Source organism: Aptenodytes forsteri, unplaced genomic scaffold, assembly GCF_000699145.1.
Source record: "Aptenodytes forsteri isolate BGI_AS27 unplaced genomic scaffold, ASM69914v1 Scaffold75, whole genome shotgun sequence".
In the NCBI taxonomy this organism is placed as follows: domain Eukaryota; kingdom Metazoa; phylum Chordata; class Aves; order Sphenisciformes; family Spheniscidae; genus Aptenodytes; species Aptenodytes forsteri.
The window spans coordinates 1,543,117-1,567,009 of record NW_008794171.1 but is presented as its reverse complement, the minus strand read 5'-3'; the positions used below and the strand labels follow the sequence as shown (position 1 = coordinate 1,567,009).

The following is a 23,893-nucleotide window of genomic DNA, read 5'->3' as shown; positions in this document are numbered from 1 at the left end:
CGCCCACCACCTCCCCCGGTACTTACACCGCGGCCTCCTCCCCCCCTGCGCAATCAGGCCCCTACGCCACCACCATAATTCCGCCAAGCACCCACAAGGCACCGCGCGGGAACCACAGACACAACGCGGCGGAAGCTGCCGCCGAAGGAGGACTTGCCATAGAGAGGGTTGGCAGGACTATCACGTGAGGGAGGCGAGCGTGTCCGCCATGATGGCTACCGAGGCGGAAGTGGGCGCCGTGGCAGCGTTGCTGCCTGCGTAGCAATGGCGGCCTCCTCCTACCCTCCTGCTCCTCAGAGCGGGGTCGGGCGAGCCCAGCTCGGAACAGAGAGCTTGGGGCGCCCATCCTGCGGGCCCGGAGTTGCCCTGGAGGAGGGCCTCGCCCCGTAGTGCTACCAGGCCATGGCACTGCACTGGTCCTGCCCAGGCAAGGCCTCCCCTTGGCGGCCTGTGCAAGCCACGGGGCTCTCGCCGGTGCAGTGAGGGGAAGCCAGAGGACACATCGGCGGAGAGACAGGGCTTCAGGACATACTGCAACCATTACTGTAACCTACTGGTGTGAGCCACTGTTGAGTCTTCTCTCACAAATTAGCTCATGAATAGACTTGCAAGTTGCGTATCTCAGAGGAGTCTGCTCGCTTGATGTAGGAGGCTTGGAAAAGGGCGGTGTATTAGTTATGTGAAACAGCACTTCACAGCTTCAAAGTGCTCGCCCTGGGTGTCAGTGCGAGGGGGGCTGGAATGTTGAGGGAACGGCCATGGAAGAGGGAAGGGATTCAGGAGAAAGGGTTGGGGTCCTTGTGGGGAAGATGGGGAAAGACAGAAACAAGGCAGCTGGAGGAAGAGGGAGTAGCTCTCAGTCATTCTCTTTGCTCAGAGATCTGTATTAGCAACGTTAGCCTAAGCCCGACTGTCAGTCAGCAAGTCCCCGCCCCCCCTTACAAAGAATTCCTTTGCATGATGTATATTCATTGCCATCTCTGTAAAGAAGCCGAAGTGTAAATGAGCATCACTCATTTACATAAATTCCCCCTCTTAAAATGCAGTTTCTCTCTTGTGCTTGCTTTTGCTTTTAGATGCATCTTATTATCAAACTTCTGCAAATCCACGAGGGCATTTGAAGTAAAAGGCTCTTTGATAGATCTACAAATTAACACAAACGTTTTCCTGAGCATGCAATTTAGAAGAGCGTCCACACGAGGTCCCCAAAGATATTGCTAGCCAGAGAGCTACAGCAACAATGTAAATTACACCCTTTGGGTCAGCAAGCCATCAGAGAAAGCACTTGGAAGAAGTGGGCCCTTGGTATACAAAGAAACCGGTTATTTTAAGCAAATTGTCATAAATGTTAAGCTTCACTCAAAAGTCAGGTAAATAGTAACAATAATTAGTGTGTCATTTCCTAAGAGCTATACCTGTCAGTAACCAAGCATCCACCGTTGCATTTTCTTATCTGCAAGCCTCTGTCCGTGCCCTGTGAAGTGGGTTTATGATTGATTTCACTACAGGCAGTTTAGACTCAAGATCAAACCTTGCAGAGGAGTCTGGTTTCGCGGCTGGACGGTTGGGAATTCAGTATTGTCAGGCTGCAGATCACAGCAGCCTGAAAACAGTGCGTCATCCTATGGTGGTGGGTGTTATTCGTAGGTTATAAATCTGTGGACTTTAAATCAGGAGGAACTGTTATGTTAATTTGACTGTCTTGGTGCAGCAGAATGTTGTATTCTGCTCAGTAACATGTCCGGAGGGCAGTGCCTGCTGTTCAGTTTTAATATCCGTCTGGCAAAAGGTATCAAGTCCTGATTAAAGACCTCAAAAACTGAAGAGACTTCTGCTGTTGGGTAAGAGTACATGGCAAGCATTCTCTGCGTGGAGGATTACTTGAAGATGAGAGCTAAAAAACTAGCACAGTCCCTGCTCTGAACAGATACAGTGATTCTTTGAATAATAAAGGACTGTCTTAGTGTCTTTGGCCAAAGTTGTTCCCCACAACCCCAAGGTGCTTCCCTTCGCCCAACTTGTGTGTATCAATGTGAAGTACAAATAGCTACAGATGTGTTTTATGGTCAAAGGTTTGGTTTCCTTAGAAGACTTGGGCACTAAAGAAGGATACTGGTGGAGTGGAGGTGCCTGAGTCCAGACTCCTGAAAATCCCTACTCGGTCTTGTTGCAGAGGCACCTAACGTTCACAGGTCCACAACGTTTGGTTTTAAAGATCTCTAAACATACAGTTTTGCCCAAAATTGAACTTGTTTGGACTTAGTTTAGGTCCAAGAATTTTAGCATCCTGCTCACACCAAGGCCTAATAGAAACAGGATATATCCCCAAGTGCTCAGAGAACTTTCATCCAGTAATTATTCTCAGAGCACATCCAGCACTTGTGGATACCACAAGCAGCCTCTCAGCTCCTCCGGGGCACGTCCCATAGCCCTTTCCTGAGCAGGGCTGACTCTGCATGTAGAGAAGCGTTGCCCCATCAATCAGGCAGCTCTAGGCTGCTTTGATATTTAGGGATGCTCTCCCTGTGTTTTTGAAGCTCACTAGCTGAGCGTAAGGGAAGGAATTGAAGATTCATCGAGAAAGAGAGCATGTATGTAGAAGGGAGCCCAGTCAAGTTCAATGGTACGGGCGCTCATCTGTAAGTGGGAATTCCTGGATTCCAGGATTATGCATTAAAATGTCATCAGATAACGTAAACAACCAGACAATGACAAACCCCCAGGTCTTCCCCCTTCCCATGGCTGCTCTAATCACAACACAGCTCAAGGCCGAAGACTTCTTTCTTCCTGTGGCACGCTAAGCCTTGGATCTCTGCACACAGTAATTGGCACCGCAGATGCACCCTCGGTTATTCCTCCGCTGAGCAATTTGGCTGTGGCAGTTCTTAGAAAGGTACTCTGTACTGCGTGGAAAACATGAAAAGCAGGAGAAGTCACCACTTCCCTTGATCATTTCCTCCGGTGATTAATTATCCTCACAGTTCAAAACTGCATCTTACTTTTAATTCCAGTTGGCTTTATTCCCAGCCACGGGTGCCTGTTGTGCCTTTCTCTGGTAATTTTAAAAGCCTGTTTTCTCACCAGGTATTTATACTTTGTAATCCAGTCTTGCAACTGCCTTTGGGTAAGGTAAGCAGACTGAACTCTTCTGGTCTCCTAGAATCGTTTCCTTCCTCCCACCAATTATTTGGGGGCTTTTTCTTTCTCTCTATCCAATTTATCAACATCAGAAGCATAAGAATTGTTTCAGCGTCAGCTCCACTAATGTGAATAGAGAGATAAGATCACTTTCCTCCCCCAGCTTTCTAGGCTGTTGTTTATCTATCCAAGGATCACACTGGCCTTTTTCCCCACACTGCTCTACTGGGTGCTTGAGTCCAGGTGCGTGTCCATGGTGACTCTTGAATCCTTCTCAGGGTTGTTGCTTTCTGGATTAGTAAATTCCATGTAGTCTTTGAGCTGAGATGAATAAACATGTTTGGTTGTGTTAAAGGCATCTGTCTCGAAAAGAAATCCCTCACTGGTGTCACTGGCATGGCCTTTTAGTTACCATGCCAAATTCTTTATGGTACCTGTACATATTCTCAGTCTGATTTTATATTTGCTTGTGGATCACACCAGGAGACCAATATTTTTTGGTTATCTCAGTGCTCTAGGGTGCAGGTCTCTCCTAAGTGCTGGTCCTTCTCTGAGATTATTGCAAGACTGCAAAAAACATCGCATCCTGAAAGAGAACAGGAACATTTATAGAAACCTTGTGCCTGTTTTGAACCTTGTTAATGTTTTTCTTATCTACTTCTTGGCCTGTAGCGTTATGAAGAATGCTTACGTTCCTAAAGGACTTTAAAAACTCCCTCTTAGCCTTGCCAATGCAGGGATTTTTCCCCGTTTCCTGTGTCATTTTTCTGTTCCTTAAAGCTTCTCATGTATACTCTTTGCTATCTGGTTCCCCTTTCTTCTATCTGTAACATTACTCTTAGTTGTTGCTTTTCACTGATTGTTTCTGAATCTGGATGGGAATTCAGTCAAGGCAATTTTCTTTCCTGAATTTTTGGGTCTCCCACTGTAGGCTCTGGGGCTTTCTTCTGCCCACCCTTAAAGTCCAGCATCAGGGCGTGCAACCTCTTCTTTCAAAGCAGTGTGGTACCATGAACATGAGCATTTTCCTTGAGCAGGGCAGAGGTTCAGTGCCAGAATGGAAATCTCCCAGCTTGAATTTTCCCCTTGCCTCCCTTCCTGTAAGAGCCTGTCTTTTGCCGTCCAGGGCACAGCTTGCACGGGCCGAGCAGCAGCAAATCCTGTTTCTGCTTTGGAGAGGCTGCAGCACGTTTCCTCCCTCAGGACACCGTGTGCTTTGAAGGATCGTGCCTCCCTCTGGGTTACAGACATGGAAGGGCACAGGGGATCGTCGAGAGTGGAGGCTTGGTGCAGGAATGCTCAGCATCTGAATCACAGCCTTAAAAGAAGTTTGTGGGAAGTTGCTGTTTCCTTGATTGGGAAAAGAACAGAGGCCGGGCAAGGCTGTGACTCAGCCGGTGAGTCAGCGGGGGCTGCTTTCCGATGAGGCCATCGTGCGCTGTTTAGCTCTCTGTCACACCCTCCCTGCTGCCGTGGGACAGTAAAAACCTTGTGCTGTTGCTTCTCTGTGCTCACAAAGTCATCCCGGCCCTTAACCTCTTTCCTGCCGCCTCCCTCTGCACCGTCTCTCCAACTTTGTGCTTCTGTGCTCCATCAGCAGCTGCTGTCTCCTTTTGTGCATTCAGTGCTCCGGTCCTGGGTGGATTTAGCAGGCGTGAACTCCTGCTTTGCAGCAAGGGAGAGACCTTGTGACGTATTCACAACGGAGGGAAAATTCTGGGAGTCAGCAGGAATTCCCTGCAAGAAAAGGCACAGGGTGAGGACCTGATCTGGATCTTGCCCGAGGCAGTGATGACCTTCATCAGACACTGCAGACTGTCGTTCCTTTGCCAGCCATTAAACGAGCTGGACCAGTGCTGCAGGTCCGACATACTGGTTTTGAATGCGTGTTCTGTTTATTGTGTCTTTCTCTGTCTGCTTCCCCGTGCGCGCGGCTCTCCATTGAGATCCCAGTGCTCTTTCAACGTGAGATGTGATGTCAACATAAAGGCACTCGGGGACGTGGGGGGGGAGGGAGGGTGCTGGAGGAATGAGCAACGCCCCAAGACACACACAGCTCACGCTTCCTGGCCTCACAGTCTTGGATGCACACTCAGCTCCATGGAAGCTCTCTTGTTTCTGCTGAATTGATTTTTTCTGAGCTTGGACAAAGCAAATAATTTTAGCCATGCAGTATTTATATCCAGGTGAGCAGCCAGGACATACCTCTGTCTATGGTTGCATCCACTGTTAAGCAAAAATGTCCCACTGTTTTATTTATTAGCCAAACATTTCTACTAATAGCTAAGCTAATTTTATCCTTTTCTTAATGCTGGCTGACGATGACTCAGCCTGGCTGGCAGGAGTCTCAGTAGCACGGTGCCCAGACTCTGAAAAACCAGCGTTATACAGAAGGAAGGGCCGGCTGTCCACGCACCACAGGGGCTCTGGTTTTGGACCTACTCGCTTTCCCTCTGTCATCTCCATGTAGATGTGGAACAAAGAAACCAGTGAAGTATTCCACAAGTGAGCATGTTAGGCAGGATGGAGTGGAGATGCACTCATCTCTGTAAAAGCCAGCTGCAGCTACAACTTTTAGCAATAGCATCAGGAGCTGGTACCCATATCGCTCTATAAGTTTTTTCTCAGTTTTAGTTTTTAATCAGTATTTTCTGCCTGAGTCAGTCCTCAGTTTATGTGCTACTCTCCCTTAACTTTAGGATTACTCTCACAGGGCTCCAGGTAAGTGAGGTACCTAGCCTAGGCAAATCTTTAAGGCTCCTTTTCTGTTCAGTGGACAGTGACAGGTTCCTCTGGGAGGTGATTCACTCACTTCTCTTGGGCAATCTCAGAAAATCCTGCCCTGTATTTCATTAGTACATTATAAAGGCAGGCAGAAGATGTTGAGTTTACAAGGTAAAACTATAAGTAGTTTTGTTCCACAGATGAGGTTAGGTTAGATAAGATCCTTCTGAGTTTAAAATTTCTGTTACTGAAAGCTTCAAGATGCCGCTAAGTACTTTCTGTAAATGGGGCTGTAAGGAATAGAGCAGCCAGTGTGAAAACACAGAATCTCCTAATTTATCTCGAGTCTCCAAACCAGGAATACAAGGAAGAGTTTCTAAGAAGAGTAAAACAGCTAAGTGTCATCCTGACCAAGTTAAAACACAATTCAGGTTCCTTTCCAGCAGTCCTCAAACTCATTGAAAAGAAGGTCAGTCATAGGATCAATCCCCACCTCCTCCAAAGGTGCCATATGAATGTATCATGTTTTCCTACCTAAGAGGATTCTGGCTGGTATCAGTCAGCAGTGAGTTCTCTTAACCACTGTGATAACCTTTAGTTATCCTTAGTTATCCTTTAGTTACTGAACTAGCACACTGCGCAAAGGGTTTGTCCAGTAGCGAGGCAATTCTGGCTTTGGAAGAGTTTTAAACACTTGCATTGTTTCTTTCAGATGTGGGCAGAAGCGAGTTTACTCTAATTCAGATGAAAACAAAGAACAGCAGCTCGGAAAACAGTCAACTCTTGACCCACAAGTGGGATCAACCAGGTTGATTTTCCCTTAGCTCTTGATTGCAAATTCACAGTATTTTAGCTGCTGAGGCCTCGAGGGAGCCTTTTGCTTATGTGGGTCTGTGTCAGTGCAGAGGGCTGGCGCTCAGGAAACCGGTGTTTTCTTCCCAGCACTGCCACTAGCCTGGGGACCTTGAAAAAGTAACCCCCTCTCCCAAGTCCTGTGCATTTCCTTCTTTATAAAACCTTGGATAATGGACCAAAGGCTTTTGTTCTGCGATCTGTAGATGCAATATCCCATCTAAGAGCAGGCTATGAAATTTGATTTCCTGTATTACAAAGCCCAGAGGGCTTTGCCGTGTAATTTTACCATCAGAACCATCACCTCTATTTGAGCTAGACTTGTACACTGAGTCCTGCTGTGGGACACAGACTAGGGATGAGGCAGGCTTCTCCTACAAGATCAGTAACCACGACTGAAGCCCTTCCTGCATGAGATGAGCCTGGCAAAATTTGTTCCCTTCCTGGATTTTAATCTGCGTTTTGGGGTTTGGGCAGAGGGGCAGGAGGTGTTCAGCTGAAGTTTAAGTGGTTAGTGCTGGTGAGGAGTATCAAAACCCAATTAGCAGAGTTGGTTGGTTCAGGATTTGTGGTGGCCAGTTCCTTCAGCTGAACATGGAGCTCCATGGCAGGTGTAAGCAAAGCCTTACTTGCAGAAGCAGGAAGCCTTTTGAACAGGGCGTTGCATGCTCCCCTGCAGACTCGGGGCACAGTGAGAAGGTGTGTGCTGCAAATGTGCCTACAGACATGCCTCGTCTTGGCAAGACTCTGCCTGTTTCTGTATCATTGCTGCTGAGGATTAGTAACTGAAACTGCACTTTGCGTTCCCCTCCCTCCCTTTCCTGTTCTTGGCCTGTCGCCTGCCATGAGCATGGTGCAAGCAGCCACATCTCACGTCTGTCCCTGCAAAAACATGCACACGAAGCAGCTTGATCTCATCGCTCCTATCCAGTACTACCTTAGTGTGCCCTTAGTAACTTTGTCTTGCCATCCTTGCAGGTAAACTTTTAAGCAGGAATAGAGGGAGGAGTCCTGGTCCTGTGCAAGGTGCTGCATCCCGCTGGTGGGGAGTCCCACCACAGAACGGCAGTTCAATGAGCAGCTGTGGAGGGAAGCACCAATGGAGCTGGTGCCTGTGGGGGTAGGGCTTGCACAGGAATGTGTGGCGTGCGATGAATGTGCTTTCTGCACTATTCACATCTCTCCCCCCTTCAAGTTTTCATTGTGTTGGAGCCTGCCTACTCCAACAACTCCAACTCCTGCAGTCTTTACCAGCTATGAGCTCTAGAATTTGTGCTGGGTAGGCTTCAAAGCACTCCCCATCAGGTGTACGGATGTTCAGTTAGAAACACATGGAGTGGTTATGCACTGCCTTGTGCTGGAGGAAGGGTAGAGGGCTGGGGTGCTCTCCAGAGAGTTCTGGTTCATTTGGGTGCTGCACAGAGGAGATTGAGAGCACCGTGTCATGGCACGGGCACAGGGGCTGCTGCTCAGAGGGACTGTAAGCAGTGTGGTCCAGGCTGGACTGTGAGTCTCTTGCCCTTGTGCTTTCACTACAGAACTAAAGGGCAGAAGGTGTTTCACCTTCTGACTTTGTGAGTAGGTGACTATTTGTGCAAACTCCAATAGCAAGCAGCGCAGGGCAGCAGGACGGTGACTGGAGCACTCTTATAAGAGTGAGACAGTTGACCCCAAACCTCTCCTGCCTCCTGATGGAGGTAAAACTAAAACCTCAATCTCCTAGATGCTGATACTGAGTTTAAGAGAGAGAAAACAAAGTAAGTTACCCTTCCTTGAGTGCCTGCAGCCGGGAGAGGATTCACGGCTACAGATCTTGAGGGTATGCAGGCTTTTAATTTTCTTCGCAAGCAGTGCCGAAGCCTTATATTTTTGTCAGTGACTGTCTAGCTTACGAGGGTCCCTGTGTAATGTGCTGGCTTCTATGATTTCTGTTCTCCTGCATCCTCTGGGGGGCCGTAATGCCTACCCTGAGATCTTGAGTTTTACTGTGGGGAAGGTGATCTAGACATGAGACACTACAGCACTGAAGCTGAGTGCACCCTGAATATCACCTGATGAAACATTTGGGGACTGGCTGCTCCTCAGCTCGGTATATGACAAGTGTTACACAGCCACAGACAAGTTAATACCATCTCCCAGGAAAGTCAAGTCAGCAGATCCCAGCAGAGACGCTGCAAAGTCCGGCTCTTCTCTTCTTCTGAGCTGTTTTTGAAATCAGGAGGCTCCCCGGCCTCCAGAGGCTTCGGGTTTTGCACTTGTAATTTAACCTGCAGTCCCAACCAGCCACCCATTTATTTAAAGCACTAATTTAAGGCCAGTACTTCCTTCCACCCTGCTGTCAGTTAGTGTGACTAAAAGCATTGCTGCTTTTGTTTTTTAGAGGAAATACTTTGTCCTGTCTGCTGTACACCGATACTATTCTGTGAACTCTAAGGGCAGAAGCTCTGCCCTCTACTCACGGCAGGGACGGGATCCTGAGACTGGTGATTGTGTTTTTCATATCTGAATCTTTCCCCAGACAGTACTGGCCAATAAGCAACATATGTGGAAAATATGATATTAGGTTTACACCTATAAAGCAGTAGTTGCAATATGTATTTCAGTAGCAAGGTCAAGGCCTGAAAGGAGAATGGAGAAAGACCTGCTCGCTCTTCCCTCGCACAGCCAACACACTTGATTTTTCACGGGCTAAATCCCTGCGGTGGCAGGAGTACGTTAGGTCCTGCCCAAGGTTTGTCTGACCAGCTGTGGACATCCTGGGCTCACTTTACAGTCGGTGCAGAGACAGAGGCACATCTGGAGGATGCCATCTCGTTCTCGCCTGGCCATGTAGGATGATGCAAGTCACACCCTTGCGGTGCCTGCTTCTCTGCTTTGGCTGTTGGGATGACTGGGCTCCGTGTGGGTATCATCTCCACTGCCAATCTGAGCGGCACAGAGGGTGTTGGAGCCGGGGAGCAGCTGGAACCTCACCTCTATCTATGGGGTCTGGTCAAACCCTTAATGCAGAACATCTCACTCCTCTTCTCACTCCTTGGTTCCAAAACACAGTGGTGTTACTGGACACAGGCAGTCCTGGGTGCGGCTGCTATCTTGCTTCTTGATTAAAGCTTCTGGATCCTGCCAGCAGGTTTAGCTTTGTCAAGCATTATGGCTTTCTCATTCCCTCTTCTGAGATGATGCAAACCTAACAAGTCTGTACCTCTAATTTTGTTCCCACTCATCAGTCTCCTGTCAATGCAGACTGTCAGGAGCTGTCTCACACCTTGTTTTCAGGTAGCACCTAGCACGGTGGGCTCTCAGCATTGACTGAATCACACCGCACTTTTGAAAAAATAAAATATAACAAATAATAAAAAGTCAGTAATAATACCTAGAAGAAAAGCATGGAAGTGGGTAACCTTCCTGTCCAAAACAGATTTAAGGTGTGAAAGAACTGTTGTGGCTCTGACCAACTGACAAACTGTAAAACAAAGGCCATTACATTTGAAGCATCAATTCTTTTATCATAGTTGTTATTGTGTTAAAAAGCATCTCTCGATTTAAAGAATGAAAGTGTTGGAGCTTTCAGCATATCTCTAAATAACTCATTCCGATAGTTAATCATTTGCACTATTAAAAACATTGCCTTCTAAATCTATTCTGCTTCTGCTGTCTTTGTGCTTGTTTCTAACAGCCTGAAGATTAACAGGGTCTCTTGAGTCTGAACGCTATGATAAAGTGCCAAAGGATGTAGCCTCTGGATTTTATTAATTTAATTCAGTATTTATGCAATGCATTTCTACTTCATGGTTTACAAGGTCCCTGTCAGATTCCCACTGTGCAAGTTTTTGTACAAACCTAGAACCGGTCCCTGTCCTAACGGTGTTATCACCCAGAGAGCAGTATGTTTGGGTGCTTCACCGTTCCCAGTCGTCACCCTCTTCCTCTGACTGTGCACCACAGACAACCTCCTCCATCATTTTATGTCTTAAACCTCCATGTCTTTTTCTCTTCTGATTTCAGCTGTGACACCACTTTGAGGCATCCGCTGGTTGCTGTGGACAGAGACCGTGAGTGTGGCCAGGAGGAAAGGCAAGTGAGGAAGGAGAGTAGCCAGATCAGCATCCCTGGCAGTTTGAGGTGGTTAGTGGCCTCTCGCTGTCCCATCCTTGTGTGTGAGCATTACGGCAGAAGGTGAGCAACGAAGCAGTACTATAGGCGGTGGGCCATTTCTCACCAGCACAAGGGGCACCGTGGGGAAGGCGTGAAGACGTCCCTGTAAACACCTAACAAGTAGGCAGCAGAGACTGGCATCAAGACCTGGTTTAAGGTGGGAATCAAAATCCCAACAACTAAGCTCTTCCCCAAAGAGTTTATTGTCCTTCTGCCCTCCCAGCCCTTGAATCTCTTAGTTTTAGCAGGAAAATTGTTTCACTCCTACTTTTCTCCCTAGCTCAGCACTGGGCTCCTTTCCCAGACCAAGTTTTTAGGCTAATTTTAAAAAGAGACTCTTTCCCCATGAGACATTGAAGAGGCAGATGTGCTCTCTGACATGCCATGGCGTGTCTGCTGGCATGGCCTTGCTCCAAGCCCAATCTTTGGTATCATCTCCACTGAATCACATGGTGTCTCTCCAGTGGGACTGCTTGCCCTTGGAGACACTTTCTTCTTCCTTTCCTTCTCAGAAGAATGGGACAGGCACATACAGCACTGGGGTCCTGCCCAGAGGTCGTGGTAGGAGACAGGAGATCCGGCCTGGAAAAATATTTGGAGTCAAGAATGTTTTGAAAGACTAGACTGGAGGGGTCAGGCATGCGAGGAGAAAGATTTGCTATTTGTAGCAAATCCAGTGTCAGCCGTGTGAACAGAGAGACAGGGCTGGAGGCACAGTGTGGGAAAGCAGGCAAACAAGCCTGGCAGCTTCTTCGTGGCTAAAGGGTTTGAATGCTGGCATGTTTTTCAGGTTTGTTTTGCAGGGAGGTATTCTCTTCTTTGAGACATTGGTCTTGGTGCTTGAGATCCTTGGGGAAGGGGAGGACTGGTCATCCATGTTATGTCAATGAAGATGGATGAAAACCTCCTTTCATTCTCCTTTTCCCCTCCTCCTCCTCCTCATGTTTTCTCCTCATTTTCTTATCACGGAAGGAGACAGCTTTCCTCAGCTTGCTCTCATCTCTGCACTTGACCCTGGATTTCCTCACACCTATTTCCATTCATTTTCCTTCTTAACCTTTCCTTAGTACCTCAGTTTTTAAGGAATGGAGATCCCCCTCAACTCTAATTTTTGCCCAATATCCTCCTTTTCCTCCTGGTCAACACCATTTTCTGGATCCTTACCTCTTTTCTTGCCCTTCCTTCTCTCCAATCTCTCTGTCTTTAATCTCTTTTTCCCGACGCACTTTACCTCTGGCATGCTTTGCAAACTCTGTGTCCATACAGTCTATTGCCTACAGCCTCTCCTGTCCTCCTACACAGCTTTGCCTGCCACTGAGAGATCACTTTTCTCATGTGTCCCTTTGACCACATCACCTGCCTCTTTGCATCTTCCCTGGGCTCCCTCTCCTCCATCACATCAAACATAAAGTGCTTGCCTGCACTGCTGGCACCGCTGAGCTTGTTGCACTGTCACCCCTCGGTGGGTTTGGAGGAGGCAGCCTCTGCGAGGCCATGCTGCCGCTGCCGGCTCATGCTGCCTGCTTCCAACCCAATGTGCATTTTCCCAGAGCCCTTCTGCTCACATCAACAGCCTTAGGGCTGTTTTGTATCCAATATTAATATTCCCTTTTGCATCACTTCCTATAGGCATCACTCCCTGTGATACCTATAAAAGCCTGTGATAGCAGATAAGCTACTGGAGCACTGAGTCATCAAAACCTCTGATCGACCCCATCTCACTGTGTTTGACTCCTCTGTCTGTGATCCCTTGGCTGAGGTCGTGATCTTCCTGGGGCAGGGCAGTCCTTTGGCCTTTATCTTCCCAGCATGGTGAGTGCCACACCATGATGATGGCACCCAGTCTCTTTAGTAATAGGGATGTTAGCAAGAACAGAAAAAATACCCAGCTCCACATTCAAGGGTCACAACAGCTGTCTTAAATTAGATCATAGAAACTGCAGAGGGTCCTTGCTTGGAGAGAAAATGGGATTGGGAGTAGAGGAGCAGAGCTCTGTGCTGGCTTTCATGTTGATGCTCTTCATAGGAGATGAGAGCCTGAGGCTCTTGCCCTTCAGGCTGAGTCAAGGGTTATCTGTTTGCTGATTAATACAGAGCTAAATAGGCAGGCAGACCCCAGCTTCACAGCCTGAAAGGAAAGAGCTGCTCAGAGTTCCCAAAAAGCAGGTAAGAAGCCCTGGAGGCTCAGGAGACAGCGTGGGGCTGTGCATCCCACTGAGACAGAGGTGCTGCTTTGAGGGAGGAGGTTGATGCGCAGGTCCAGGGCAGAGGCAGGATGTCCGTGTTTCCTGGTGGAAGTCATCAATCTGCTCAGCATGCTTGTTGCTGTCATGCTCATCTTGAGACACCTCATGCTGCCTTTTTGTTGGATTGGGACCATGCCTATCCTGGGGTAATGCGTGTCAGTCTTGGAGCAGGGTGTTTAAAGGCATCACCTAGCCTAGGTTTGCCTGAAGAGCAGGGCTTACCATGCTTGTGAAAATCTTTTCCTCTGCTGTCCAGGTAATTGCAAGCCTGGGATCAGACGAACATCTAATAGCTAAGGCTTAGCTTCAGTTCTCGATTTCCCAGGAGCCTTTTTACATCCAGGAAAATGAAATTTTAAACCTGTCTTTTAGAGCCGCTGTCTTCAGGTCAGGCTGTATCTGTGCTTTCAGTTCCATCATCTTTCCTGAACATGACTAACTCTTTCTGTCAGGGCTGGGTGACCAGGCATCTGCCTGGACCAAAACCAAACCCACTTACTCCGTTTCCTGTTGTTCCTGTGGGCCTGTCCAGCCCACCTCTGTCTCCCCCAGCTGATAACACCACACCAAGAGGTTTCCTTGCCTTGATACTTCTAGAAGTCATCCCTGAGTAGAGGAATGATCGTCTTAGAGTCCAGTCTATTTTTAGCGCTTTTACAGGCTCCTTCTCTGACCTTGGGCAGGCACTTTAACCACCCGCTGTCCCATTTCGTCATTTGCAATATAGACTACTCCTGCCTCATCTGCAAAGCACTTGTGGGTTGGTAGCACTTGGAGATTTTTGCTTGGAAATCACTTTAACAGTATAAACCAGCTTTGTCTAAAAGGGACGTGTCTTATTGGCACCCAGGATTTTTTTAGGTTGTTGGCAACACATCTGATCATATCTAACTTCTTGGGTGGGAATTTGCACATTTTCTTGACTCTGAGGAACTGCTCTGTAGTCTCCTTTCCATCCCCGCTATTCTGAAAACATTAATTTTCCCAGTCACTGAAGGAATACAGCGTTTACCCAGCAGTAGCTCTGCTGATCATAAGCTCAGAGGAGTGGTTTCATTCCCTTTAGGTAGATTTTCTTTTTTGTTTTGCTAGTTCTATAGATTTGGTCAAAATATTCAGAGGTGTGTGTTGATTAGGGGTATGTGATCTGAGGGTCTTCATGCCCCTTCTGCCTCTTGTTAATCTCTCCTGAGGGAGGGTCTGCCAAGGTGAGGTGATACTGCTCCACAGGAGGGGTTTGGATGCCTATTACAGCTCCCAGAGAGATGGGAGGAGAATGCCTTTCCCAGGCGCCTTAGCAGCACGTGGCTGGCAGCAACAGTGGTGACAGACACCCCAAGAAGGGGCAAAGTGGGTTCCCAGCAGTGCCAATATCCTGCCACCTGTCTTCTCCCTCTCCTTCTCCCTCTCCCTTAGCCAGGCTCATGGCTGGAGAGGGCAGCTAACGCCTTCTTCGGGGTGGCGAATCTGACTTTGCAGCATCCCCCTGGCAGCCCCAGGAAGATTTCTGGCTGCGTCAGCCAAAATTCCTGCCGGGGACTCTGCTGCAATGCAGCACACCACACCCCCGCCAGCGCTGAGCCCCAGCCTGGACAGCCGGTGCTGCTCAGCTCTAGCCCTGCATCGCCGTAGGCTTCCCTCCTCCTCTTCCCAGCGAGCCCTGATGATTTCAGGTTGCTTGGCATAATTTCCTGTGGGCAGCTGGCATCCGCAGCGTGTGTCGGCGTAGCCTGGCGCATGTTCGGTTTCACAACGTGCTGCCTGCAGAAAGCACTGGCTCCCCGAAGGGATCGGCTGTGGTTTCATATTTCATTTCCCTCGCACGCTACACCCGAATTCCAGACGCTTTCTGGCTTTGCTGCTGCATGGACTCAGAGCACAGGTCCTTTGCTGTATGCAGCGGAGGCAGAAGGGGCTTCCCTCAGCTCCAGGGAGTGGACCATGAAGACGTCAATTGTATTTTTGCTTTGCATCTCAGTTTTCCCAGGCTTCTCCCAGGGCAGAGTTGTTGGAGAGGATGAAACTGGTTTTGCCGAGTGTAACGTGTTCTTCCCTGGACAAGTCCCACCCGAAGGATTTACGGAGCCGTTCCACGTGAAAATCTGTCAGCAGTACAACAAAGAGCCACGCTTTGCAACCCTCTACAGTACTAAGGACAAAATCCCTCTTTATTCAGCTTTTAAGTATACAAAGCCAGCCCAAAACAAGGAGGAGAACTGGCTGGTCGAACCACAGGTAAGTTAGCTTTTCCTTTGCTGTAAAGCAAATGTTCCTGGAGAACGTTTCCTCTGGGGTGAAGCTGGGGCTAGGATTTTGCAAAGGAGACAGGAGCTCTGCTTGTTGAACTTCTTTCAATATTAATTTAACACAAGCAGAACTTATTCTTGTGCTTGGAACTGAGCAAACAAATAGTTCCTTGTCCCACGGGGCTTATAATGAAAGCTGGGAGGCTGCTGCGTGCGACGTGCAATGCCAGGGGAGAGGAAAGTCATCTTTGATACCAGCTGATGCGTCTGTCCTGCCTAGCCAGCTATCACAGGCAGGGAGCACTGCCGGCGGGTAGCAGGGTTAAACATCACAGTGTCAAGTTGAAGTTTGTTCTGTTGCCAGTGTGATCACAGTGTTGGTAAGAGTTCTTTAGCTTCACTGCGCAGGGATAAAACATCCATTTGCAGTTCACCAAGTCGACCCTGCGGCTTTTTGTTGTGTCCCTGTGTTGCAGACTCCAGTAGGGAAATGAGTTGCCATGTCCTGGAGTGTGCAGGCTTCAGTCAGGTCAGAAGAGTGCAGTATAAAATGAATTTTGCCAGAGCCTCAGTGGTTTTTGACTCCCCTGACATTTGGCATGTTTAAGCAAGTCCTTCAGGCTGTTAAATTTAAAGGAAATCCTTAAAAAATGCCTGGTGCTCTAAGAGAACAAGTACGCTTTACTGCTCCTTTTTTTGCTGTGTTTCAGGTTTTTCAGCAGTGATCATGGGGAATTTTGTAGCGATCAAGCTACCCCCATCTATTGAGCTCAGGAAAGACTGGCAGCATGCAAGGGTGCTTCGTCAGGGCAGGAATGGCTGCAGTATCAGAGCAGCGTGTTGGGAGCAGGGCCCTCGGGTGCTGGGTGCTGGATGTAGCCAGAATCAAAGCTCACCCCCGTCCCAAGAGAGTGGCTGCCAGGCTCATTTTCCTCGTGTGGGGTGATGAGATACTAAGACCACGAGGTCACAGGCAGTGAAGACAGGAGATCCTATGTCCCTGTCTTCACCTTGGACTGTCTCCGTGCTCCCCAGGCTGGGTTTTGAGTTGCAGGAGTTCCCAAGGGCCTTTTGATCTGCTCTCCTTCCACTTCACAGATGGCTGTGGGAGGTGTCTGCTTACCCTTTTAAAACAGAGGGAAGCTTTTTGCAGACTGCCATTATGGAGTCGAGGAAGGGTGATGAATTTTTAAAGCACAAAGACGACGTAGATGGATGAACATCTGCTGTCAGTGCCATGGAGGCAGTGAGGCAAAGCAGCAGAGATGAGATCCTTTCTCTTTTGCCTCAGCTGCTGATGCCCTTTGTCACTTCTAGCCACCATATCTCTTCCTGCTCCTCATGGTCTGACTCACTAGACCTGCCCAGGCAAGCTTGAAAGCCATTCCTGCCGTGGAGCAATGGGCAGCACCTCCACAGCAGCTTTGGTTCTCCAGCACCTCCCTCCAGCTGGCTCCCCTGCCCTCCCTGCTCCATTCTTCTTCATCCCTCACCTTGTCATAGTCCCTGCCAGCACTCCAGAGCCCCAAACCTTGTGTCTCCTGCCTCCAAACTACCGCGGCCCCAGAAATAATTGGCCAGGCGCTACCTTTAGTTGCTCTGGCTTCTCCAGAGCATCCCCATGGGTTGCTGTGGGTATGTTCTTAGTTTACACTAATGGTTCCCCTTCACTCATTGCTGAAATGCAGGTGTCTCAGAGGTGGGAGGTAGCAGCTCTGCAGTTCACTGGAGGAACCTCAGTCTGAGACAGAAAACCACTAGAAAAAAAAATTGCCTGACGAGTCTGTGAGGAGAAGAAATCAGGACTACCAAAAATTCCTATAACTCAAGAAATAAGCACGTACACCCCTCTCAGACACCGCCACGCCAGATCTGGGAGGAGAAACTGGGGAAGAGATTTCACACCCGTTATGTGTGTTCCTATCAAGGCTAGGTCAGATGGTTAGGAAAAGTCAGATGGCTGCTGAAGGGAACCCTTAGCAACACCTGCTCTGCAGCATAGCCCTATGAGGTTATATTGCCTATTTTCTGGGTAATTTCCTTGCCAAGACAGGGATAGCCCGGTATGAGCAGGCTCAGCTGCACAGTGGCATGTGCTTACGCCTATGTGTGTGCACATGGAGATGCAGAGACACAGCAAGCAGAAAGAAATCACTATAAAAGTGCTCTCCACACTCTGGTGAGGGCCTCAGGGTTGTCACATGCTTTTTTTTTTGGGTAATGATGTAAGTGGTGAGGGCACCGTCTCACTCCCTGCGTGCCTACCTCCTCAGGAATGTCTGCCTGAGAAACAAATGCCAAATGTAGCACAGAGGCAGTAATTGGGTGATAATTGTGAGGAATGTCAGTGCCACGCACTGCCGATTGGCAGCTGGAAATAGCAAATTAATTCAGCAATTAGCGAAAAATTAGAGAGCAGGCAGGGTAGGCTGATGAGCAGGTTACTGATGGGACTCCCCCAGGCTCGGGTCTGAAAACCTGCTCTGCCACAGATTTCCTAGGGGTTGAGGGCAAGTCACTTAGGTTGCTTTCACCTCATCTCATTTCGGTTGTCTGAAAACCTATGGTTTTGACTCTTTCTACAGCTTAGAGAGAGATGGAAAACTCTGGAGTTGCTTTTTCTGTCCTAACATATGAGGGGCTGGATGAATCACCTTGTGTATTCATTTGGTTGATGACTACCGCCAGCCAGATGACCAAGGTGGGATTTGCATCGCCCAGCTATAGCTACCTCTGAGCTGCTCTTGCCATGTCTCTTGGTACAGTCAAGAGAAACAGGTACTTCTAGAGCCACTCATGTGAATGTCCTACAACAGAAACCTTGGCGTAAGATGCACTGTGCCTTCTCCCTGGGACCTGTACTAAGGGTAAATGAAATATCTCCACTGCAATCAAAGGCGTAAGCGTGCCTGAGGAAATAGTGAGGGGAGTGGGATGCTGAAGTTCGCCTGGAATGGTACTAGGGTGGGGAAGGTGGGAGGTAACAGTGTCCTACACTGTTAAATGACCAAACTTGATGGAAGCTGCCTGCTCTAACAGCTGTGTGTTGCCATGCTGTTAATCCTCCTCTGCCTCTGCCCCTTCTGTGAAACTGCAACCCCACTTTATGAAACACATCAATATTGTTAGGTGCTCACATCCATACAGGTGTTCAGATGCATAATTTATTTTTAAATCCCCATCCTATGAATGAGGTGTTTACCTGTCTGCTCGGATCTTGCCCTTAGCTATTCCAGTTTTTTTGGGCAGGTGGCTTCTTGGCTGACTCCAAGAATGCAGATATGCTTTGGCAGTGACACAATCCAAAAGCTTTTTGAAGAAGTGAGGAAAGGTAGCTTGCAATGCAGATTAGATGCAGTGCTGGAGACAGCTTGCCTTTGGGGCTGAGGTGGAGGAGGTATGAAAACCTCAGTTACGCATGAGTTATTACAAACCATAATACGAGTTATTGTAAGCATAACTTGGTGATATCAGAGCCTTATGCATGAACAGCACACAGCCGCATTTTTATCATGTTCTTTTTTAATTGCACCTAAACAATCCCAATGGTATGTGCAAAAGCCTGCAGCTGAACAGGTAACCGGAGACATATTTTCTTGATGAGCACCTCAAGGTTTGCATGCATCAGCTCATAAGGAGAGAAAATTAAGTTTATACCATCTGCTTCATGTAGGCTGGGAATCTCTGCCAGGAGGTAGAGCTGACCCATCTTGGGTCTATGTGTCCTTGTGGTACGGCAGCACTGCTGTGGGAGTGAGAGGGGATGAGTGTCTCTGCGAGGATGTCAGGCTCAAAAGGGCCATAGCATGGAGGGCAGTTCCCAGGCACAGCCTTGCACCCGTGCCCACTCCTCCCTCGCCTGCACTGTGGGATTAAACACAGCGGGTGTATCCCTTGTCCCATGGCACAACACCGTCATCTCATCAGAACAGGGAGAATGAGTTGGGGGGGCAGGAAGGGACAGTGATTTTGTGGAACGCAAAATGTCTGGCCTCATCAGCCAGCTACAGCCCGTGAGTTTGGGGTGTCTGAGCAAGAGGAGCAGAATAAGGCAGATGAAGCACAGGATAAGTCTTTTTTAAGTGGCGTATTTAGAAAAAGCTACGACTTGTGCATCAGCACATAGGACTTGCTGTGATTCTTCCAGTCCTGAAGCAATAAGCATCAGATGCTTCAAAACGAAGTGCAAGAAACCTCCTTAGCAGGAGATGGGGTAACGCAGCCCTCTGCAATGGCCAGCGTTGGCACTGTGACCAGCCTTGGTGCAGAGGGAGCCCTGAGCCTGGACCGGAGGAGCTTGGCTGATGCAGGAGGCCAGCCAGAGCTCACTTGCTACGGCGAGGGTGACGGATAGCTGCTGACACTCGCTGGCGCTGGCCCTTTCACCCTGACTCTCAGCACAGGCTGACGCAGAGCTGCGAGGAGGTGATGAGGCACTAAGAGGATGCAAACTCTGGGTAAGGTTGCAAGGACGTAGTTGCACATCTGTCCAAGTGCATTGCAGGGTGGCCAAGGGACGAGGAAGGATGACTGGAGAGTGATTCAAGGTAGGCTATGAACTGTCTGCCATAGATGTCTCCGAAGTATGTATTATATAGTGCAGTAAACAGTCTATAGGCCGGGAGCACAGACAGCAGGTTTAATTGGGCCAGCACAGTGCTGGGAGCTGAGGGCTACAGCCTCTGAAACAGAGACTACAGGAGGCAGCAGCTGCCAGAGACCATCTGCCATCCCCAAGCTTCTACCAACACGCTCACCCTCTGATTTGGGGAAGAAAATGACAATCTGGCACACCCCCCCGGAACGGCTGCAGGCAGTGTCAATAGGAGTGACTAAGGAGCAGACAGAGCTGCGGCCGCCCGAGAAAGACCTGAGCATGCCCTGGCGTTTATTGCTCCTGCTCCCACTGCTCATTACCTCCCCGTGCACGCCCCTGTGCATGACTCCAGGACGAATTCCCGCTGCAGCAATTGCTACCTCTGGCTCCGCAGCACGGGAGTGGCAGACATGAGCAGGTAACACAGATTCCATCGAGGACCTGCGGTGATGGCATCCTCACCCATGTTATGCCAGGAGCTGTGCGGTCATTAAGGATGAGGTTCAGACTATTAATGACATGAGGTTCAGACTACTAATGACAAGCCCTGAGAGAGCCCTAGGAGCTCACTGCCCTGTCTGTGTTCAAGGCAGGGAAGTTCAGGTCACCTGCCATGGTGCCTGGCTTCATTCTGGCTTCTTACACAATCAGTGGTGAGAGGTAAATGCCTTCTCTAGGTGTCTTATGGGTTTTTTTCTGCATGGCTTGGATTTGATAGTTCAGAGGGACTGAATTAAGGTGCCATGGTAGGTGCTTAAATGAACTGGAGGTACCACCACCATAGGATGTGAGAACACGGACCTATATCAAGCCATCTGTTGGTCTTAAAAATCTCTTCTAGAAAAAAAAGCACAAGTTAGAGGCTTGGTGCAGGGTGGCTGGTGAGATTCTGGAGGCTGTGTTGTGCTGCGGACCAGACTGGAGAGCTGCAAGCATCCCTTGCAGCCTAAACTGATGTGTTTGGCAGGGCAGCTAAGTACAGCATACACTCTGCTGAAGCGCTGCGAGGAAAATAAGGAGGGAGTGCAGGCTGTGGTCCGAGGCACAGTATGTAGTAGCAGTCGTAATGGAAAATACACTTCAAGGCCCATTTTACATGTTGCTTTCTAGAAAGGCAAATAGCATCCCATAACTCTCCTCTCTACTATTTCAGATAGACGATCCAGAAAATGACCTGCATGAGATGGTGCATGAAGCCGATATCATTGGCACCATGGCCAGCCTTGGTGCAAATCAAGCCCTGACCTCAGACTACGTGGGCTCTGGTTACGAGAGAGGGCTGCTCAATCCCAGCTTGCTCAATGAGGAGGATTTCCAAATGGCCACTTACACGCTCACTAACGCTGTCCCTCTGAGCCCATCTCTGAGCAAAAGCTGGCACAGAGACATTGCGAGGGTAGTGGAGCAAGCTCTGGTCCCTCACTGCTCCAAGAAGGATCACCTGTATCTCCTTGCAGGCGCGATTCCTTCCAGTGTCCGAGTTAAAGGCAAGGTGTCGGTGCCAGACACCCTCTGGCTGGCAGCCTGCTGTGATGCTCCAGGGGGATGGTCCCTGGGACTAGTGAAGAAAATGAATGATGAAAACAGCTTGGCGGACCTCATGGTGGGAGAGCTGGAGAAGCAGCTTCTAGCAGGGGTTCACTTGTTCAAGGGCAACTGTGGGGGAGACAACCAAAGCCAGGAGAAAACAGAAGCAATACTGCAAGCTGTCGGTCAGATCCGCTCTGGAGAGCAAGTAGGAACAAGTGACAACCAGGAGGCCAAAGACAGCGGCTTGGTGAGAAGAGTGGCTGCCATCGTTGCTACCCCTTTCATCAAACTTCTGGAACTCCTCATCTACGTGTTTGTGGAGCTGGTGAAATTTGTGTTTTATTTTCTGTGGCTTGTTATCAAGCGGGTTGGTGGTACAGTTCTAGATGGAGTCTACAGCCTGTGGAACGGGGTGGTGTCCTATCTTAAAGCCATCAGCATGGTGCTCATCAGCATCCCCTATGACGTGGGGAGGGTCATCGTCAACATCTTCCTGGGCTTCCTGCAAATTGTTCAAGATGTGGCGTCCCTCACCTACAGGATCCTGCGCATCCCTGTGGGGTTTGTCCTTCACCTCGCTGCTTTCCCTTACCACTCCATCTGTGCCATTCCCTCCGTCCTCAAAGACGTGGCCACCGGGATCGGGGGCACCTTCTCGTTGGTCATTGATGCCACAGCCACACTTCTGCATGGCTTTTATTACTTGGCTGGTTACATAGTCAAACGATTTGTCCCCAAAGGCTCCTCTGATGACTGATAGGGATGGCAACCAAGGCTGCAAAGACACGGAGCGAAGGAGGAGTGGGGCAATGCTTTAAGATATGTGGCCAAACGCTGTCAATTTTGTTCTGGTATTTATTGTAGTGACATTAATAATAATGAACCGACTGGGGAATAACAGGGAAGGTAACGTTGCCGGGGGACGCCACCATTGTAACTCAAGTTCTGTCTGTTGTAAAGTGTTCGGGTTTTATTGGTGCAGGCCACAAAGTTTCTGTGATTTGCAGATGTCAAGATGCTTTCTCTGGGGGACACGTGCTAAATGTGGTATGGGGTTATTTCTTTCCGGAAAAGATAACACTGAGACCTACGCACTGGCAGACAGCTCCACAGAAGCCCATCCCTGCCGGGGAGGAGGTGGTGGTCGGGGCAGGATTTTAGTTACAGAGGGTTTTCTGGGACGTGGAGAAGGGAGAAGGAGGTGAGGGTGCAAGGATTTGGGGCTGGCAAATGGTGGGGAGCGAGGAGGGATGGGGGCGAGGTCCTGCTGTTGGTTGCACTGCTTGTTGCACCAGGGTTCCACTGGTGGAGGGGATGCAACTGGGTATATCTCATAGCCCTCAGGCCTTTCCAGGCAGCTGAAATCACGTGGATCTTGCTGTGAGGAAAGACCCACTGCCTGTTCTTTCGCATGGTAGGAAAACATTTTCCCTTAGCCATACCAAGGTCATCTCCCCCCAACCCTTGCTTGCTCTCTGGTGACCACTGAAGGTCTAAGCCCTGAAGCTTCAAGACATGGCATTCCATGATGGTCTAAGCCCCTGAAGGTCTCAGCCCTGAAGCCCTTGTGCCTGTTCTGAAGCCCAGCAGTGCCCGGGAGTCATGCTTTTGGCTTTGAATCAACTGCCACCTGCCCTGCCGCCCTTGAGAGCTGACAGCTCCCCAAACACGCAGCAGTATTTACGTGCCTGAGGTCTCCGCGAGACAGTGCCCAGGCTGAGGATGGGTAACACCACAGCTGTCCTTCTGGGGCTTGTTTTGAAAGCCCAGCTCGCAGAGGGAAAATGATCCTCCTGGATTTCCCTCTAGGGCAAAAGAAAAGCAGCTCTGCCCTTCCCACCGGTCTGGGTCGGCATCAGGGACATCCTTACAGAGAGTGGACACGGGAGAGGAGATGCATGGGGAGCACAGGGGGATTCTGCTGCTTTTGTGTGGATTGATTTGGTGTTTTCATAGCCCCTACCCAGTGGTAGGGTCAGAGCGGGGCAGAAGCCAGCCCCGGGCAGGGCAGGTGGGTCCCCTCGGTGCTGTGCTGGGAGGGAAGCTGGCCAGAGGGATGTCAAGGAAGGGAGTCCTGCAAACAGGAGGGAAAAGGCAGAGGGAATAGGACACTTGTGGTGAGTTGCTTACACTTGGAGGTCCTGGCAGCACTCATGGCAGGGGCCTCTGCTGCCCAGGAGAGGAGGAGAGGTCTGCGTGGCTGTCACAGCTGTGGGGACCAGCACGGCCAAGCTCAACATGAGCCCTAGCAGCAAAGGCCTTTGCTGGGCATTTCCCTTCCTTATCCAATTTCGGAAACATAGAGGAGGGAAAACGCGGTTGCATTGCCCCTTGCTCCTGTGGGGACTATGGACTGTCAGGTGGGAGGAGAGGCGGAAGGGGGATCTGAGGCACAGCGTTTGTTT

General features: G+C 49.4%; 2 protein-coding genes across 3 annotated transcripts in view; one reads left to right on the top strand and one right to left on the bottom strand.

Annotated features, from left to right (window-relative positions):
• CWC15 (CWC15 spliceosome associated protein homolog) overlaps positions 1 to 142 on the bottom strand; it is a 17,941-nt gene extending 17,799 nt beyond the window's left edge. For both annotated transcript variants that reach the window (XM_009282106.2, XM_009282098.2), the window contains exon 1: positions 27 to 142. The gene's annotated coding sequence lies outside the window, so the exon portion shown is untranslated. The remainder of the gene's footprint in view (positions 1 to 26) is intronic.
• Positions 143 to 13,247: 13,105 nt separating this feature from the next.
• ENDOD1 (endonuclease domain containing 1) lies at positions 13,248 to 22,480 on the top strand. Its single transcript, XM_009282340.2, is given in 5 exon segments — positions 13,248 to 13,261; positions 13,799 to 13,875; positions 14,817 to 14,995; positions 14,997 to 15,350; positions 21,112 to 22,480. Coding segments are annotated over 5 exon segments (1,758 nt in total). The 3' UTR covers positions 22,246 to 22,480.
• Positions 22,481 to 23,893: the final 1,413 nt, after the last annotated feature.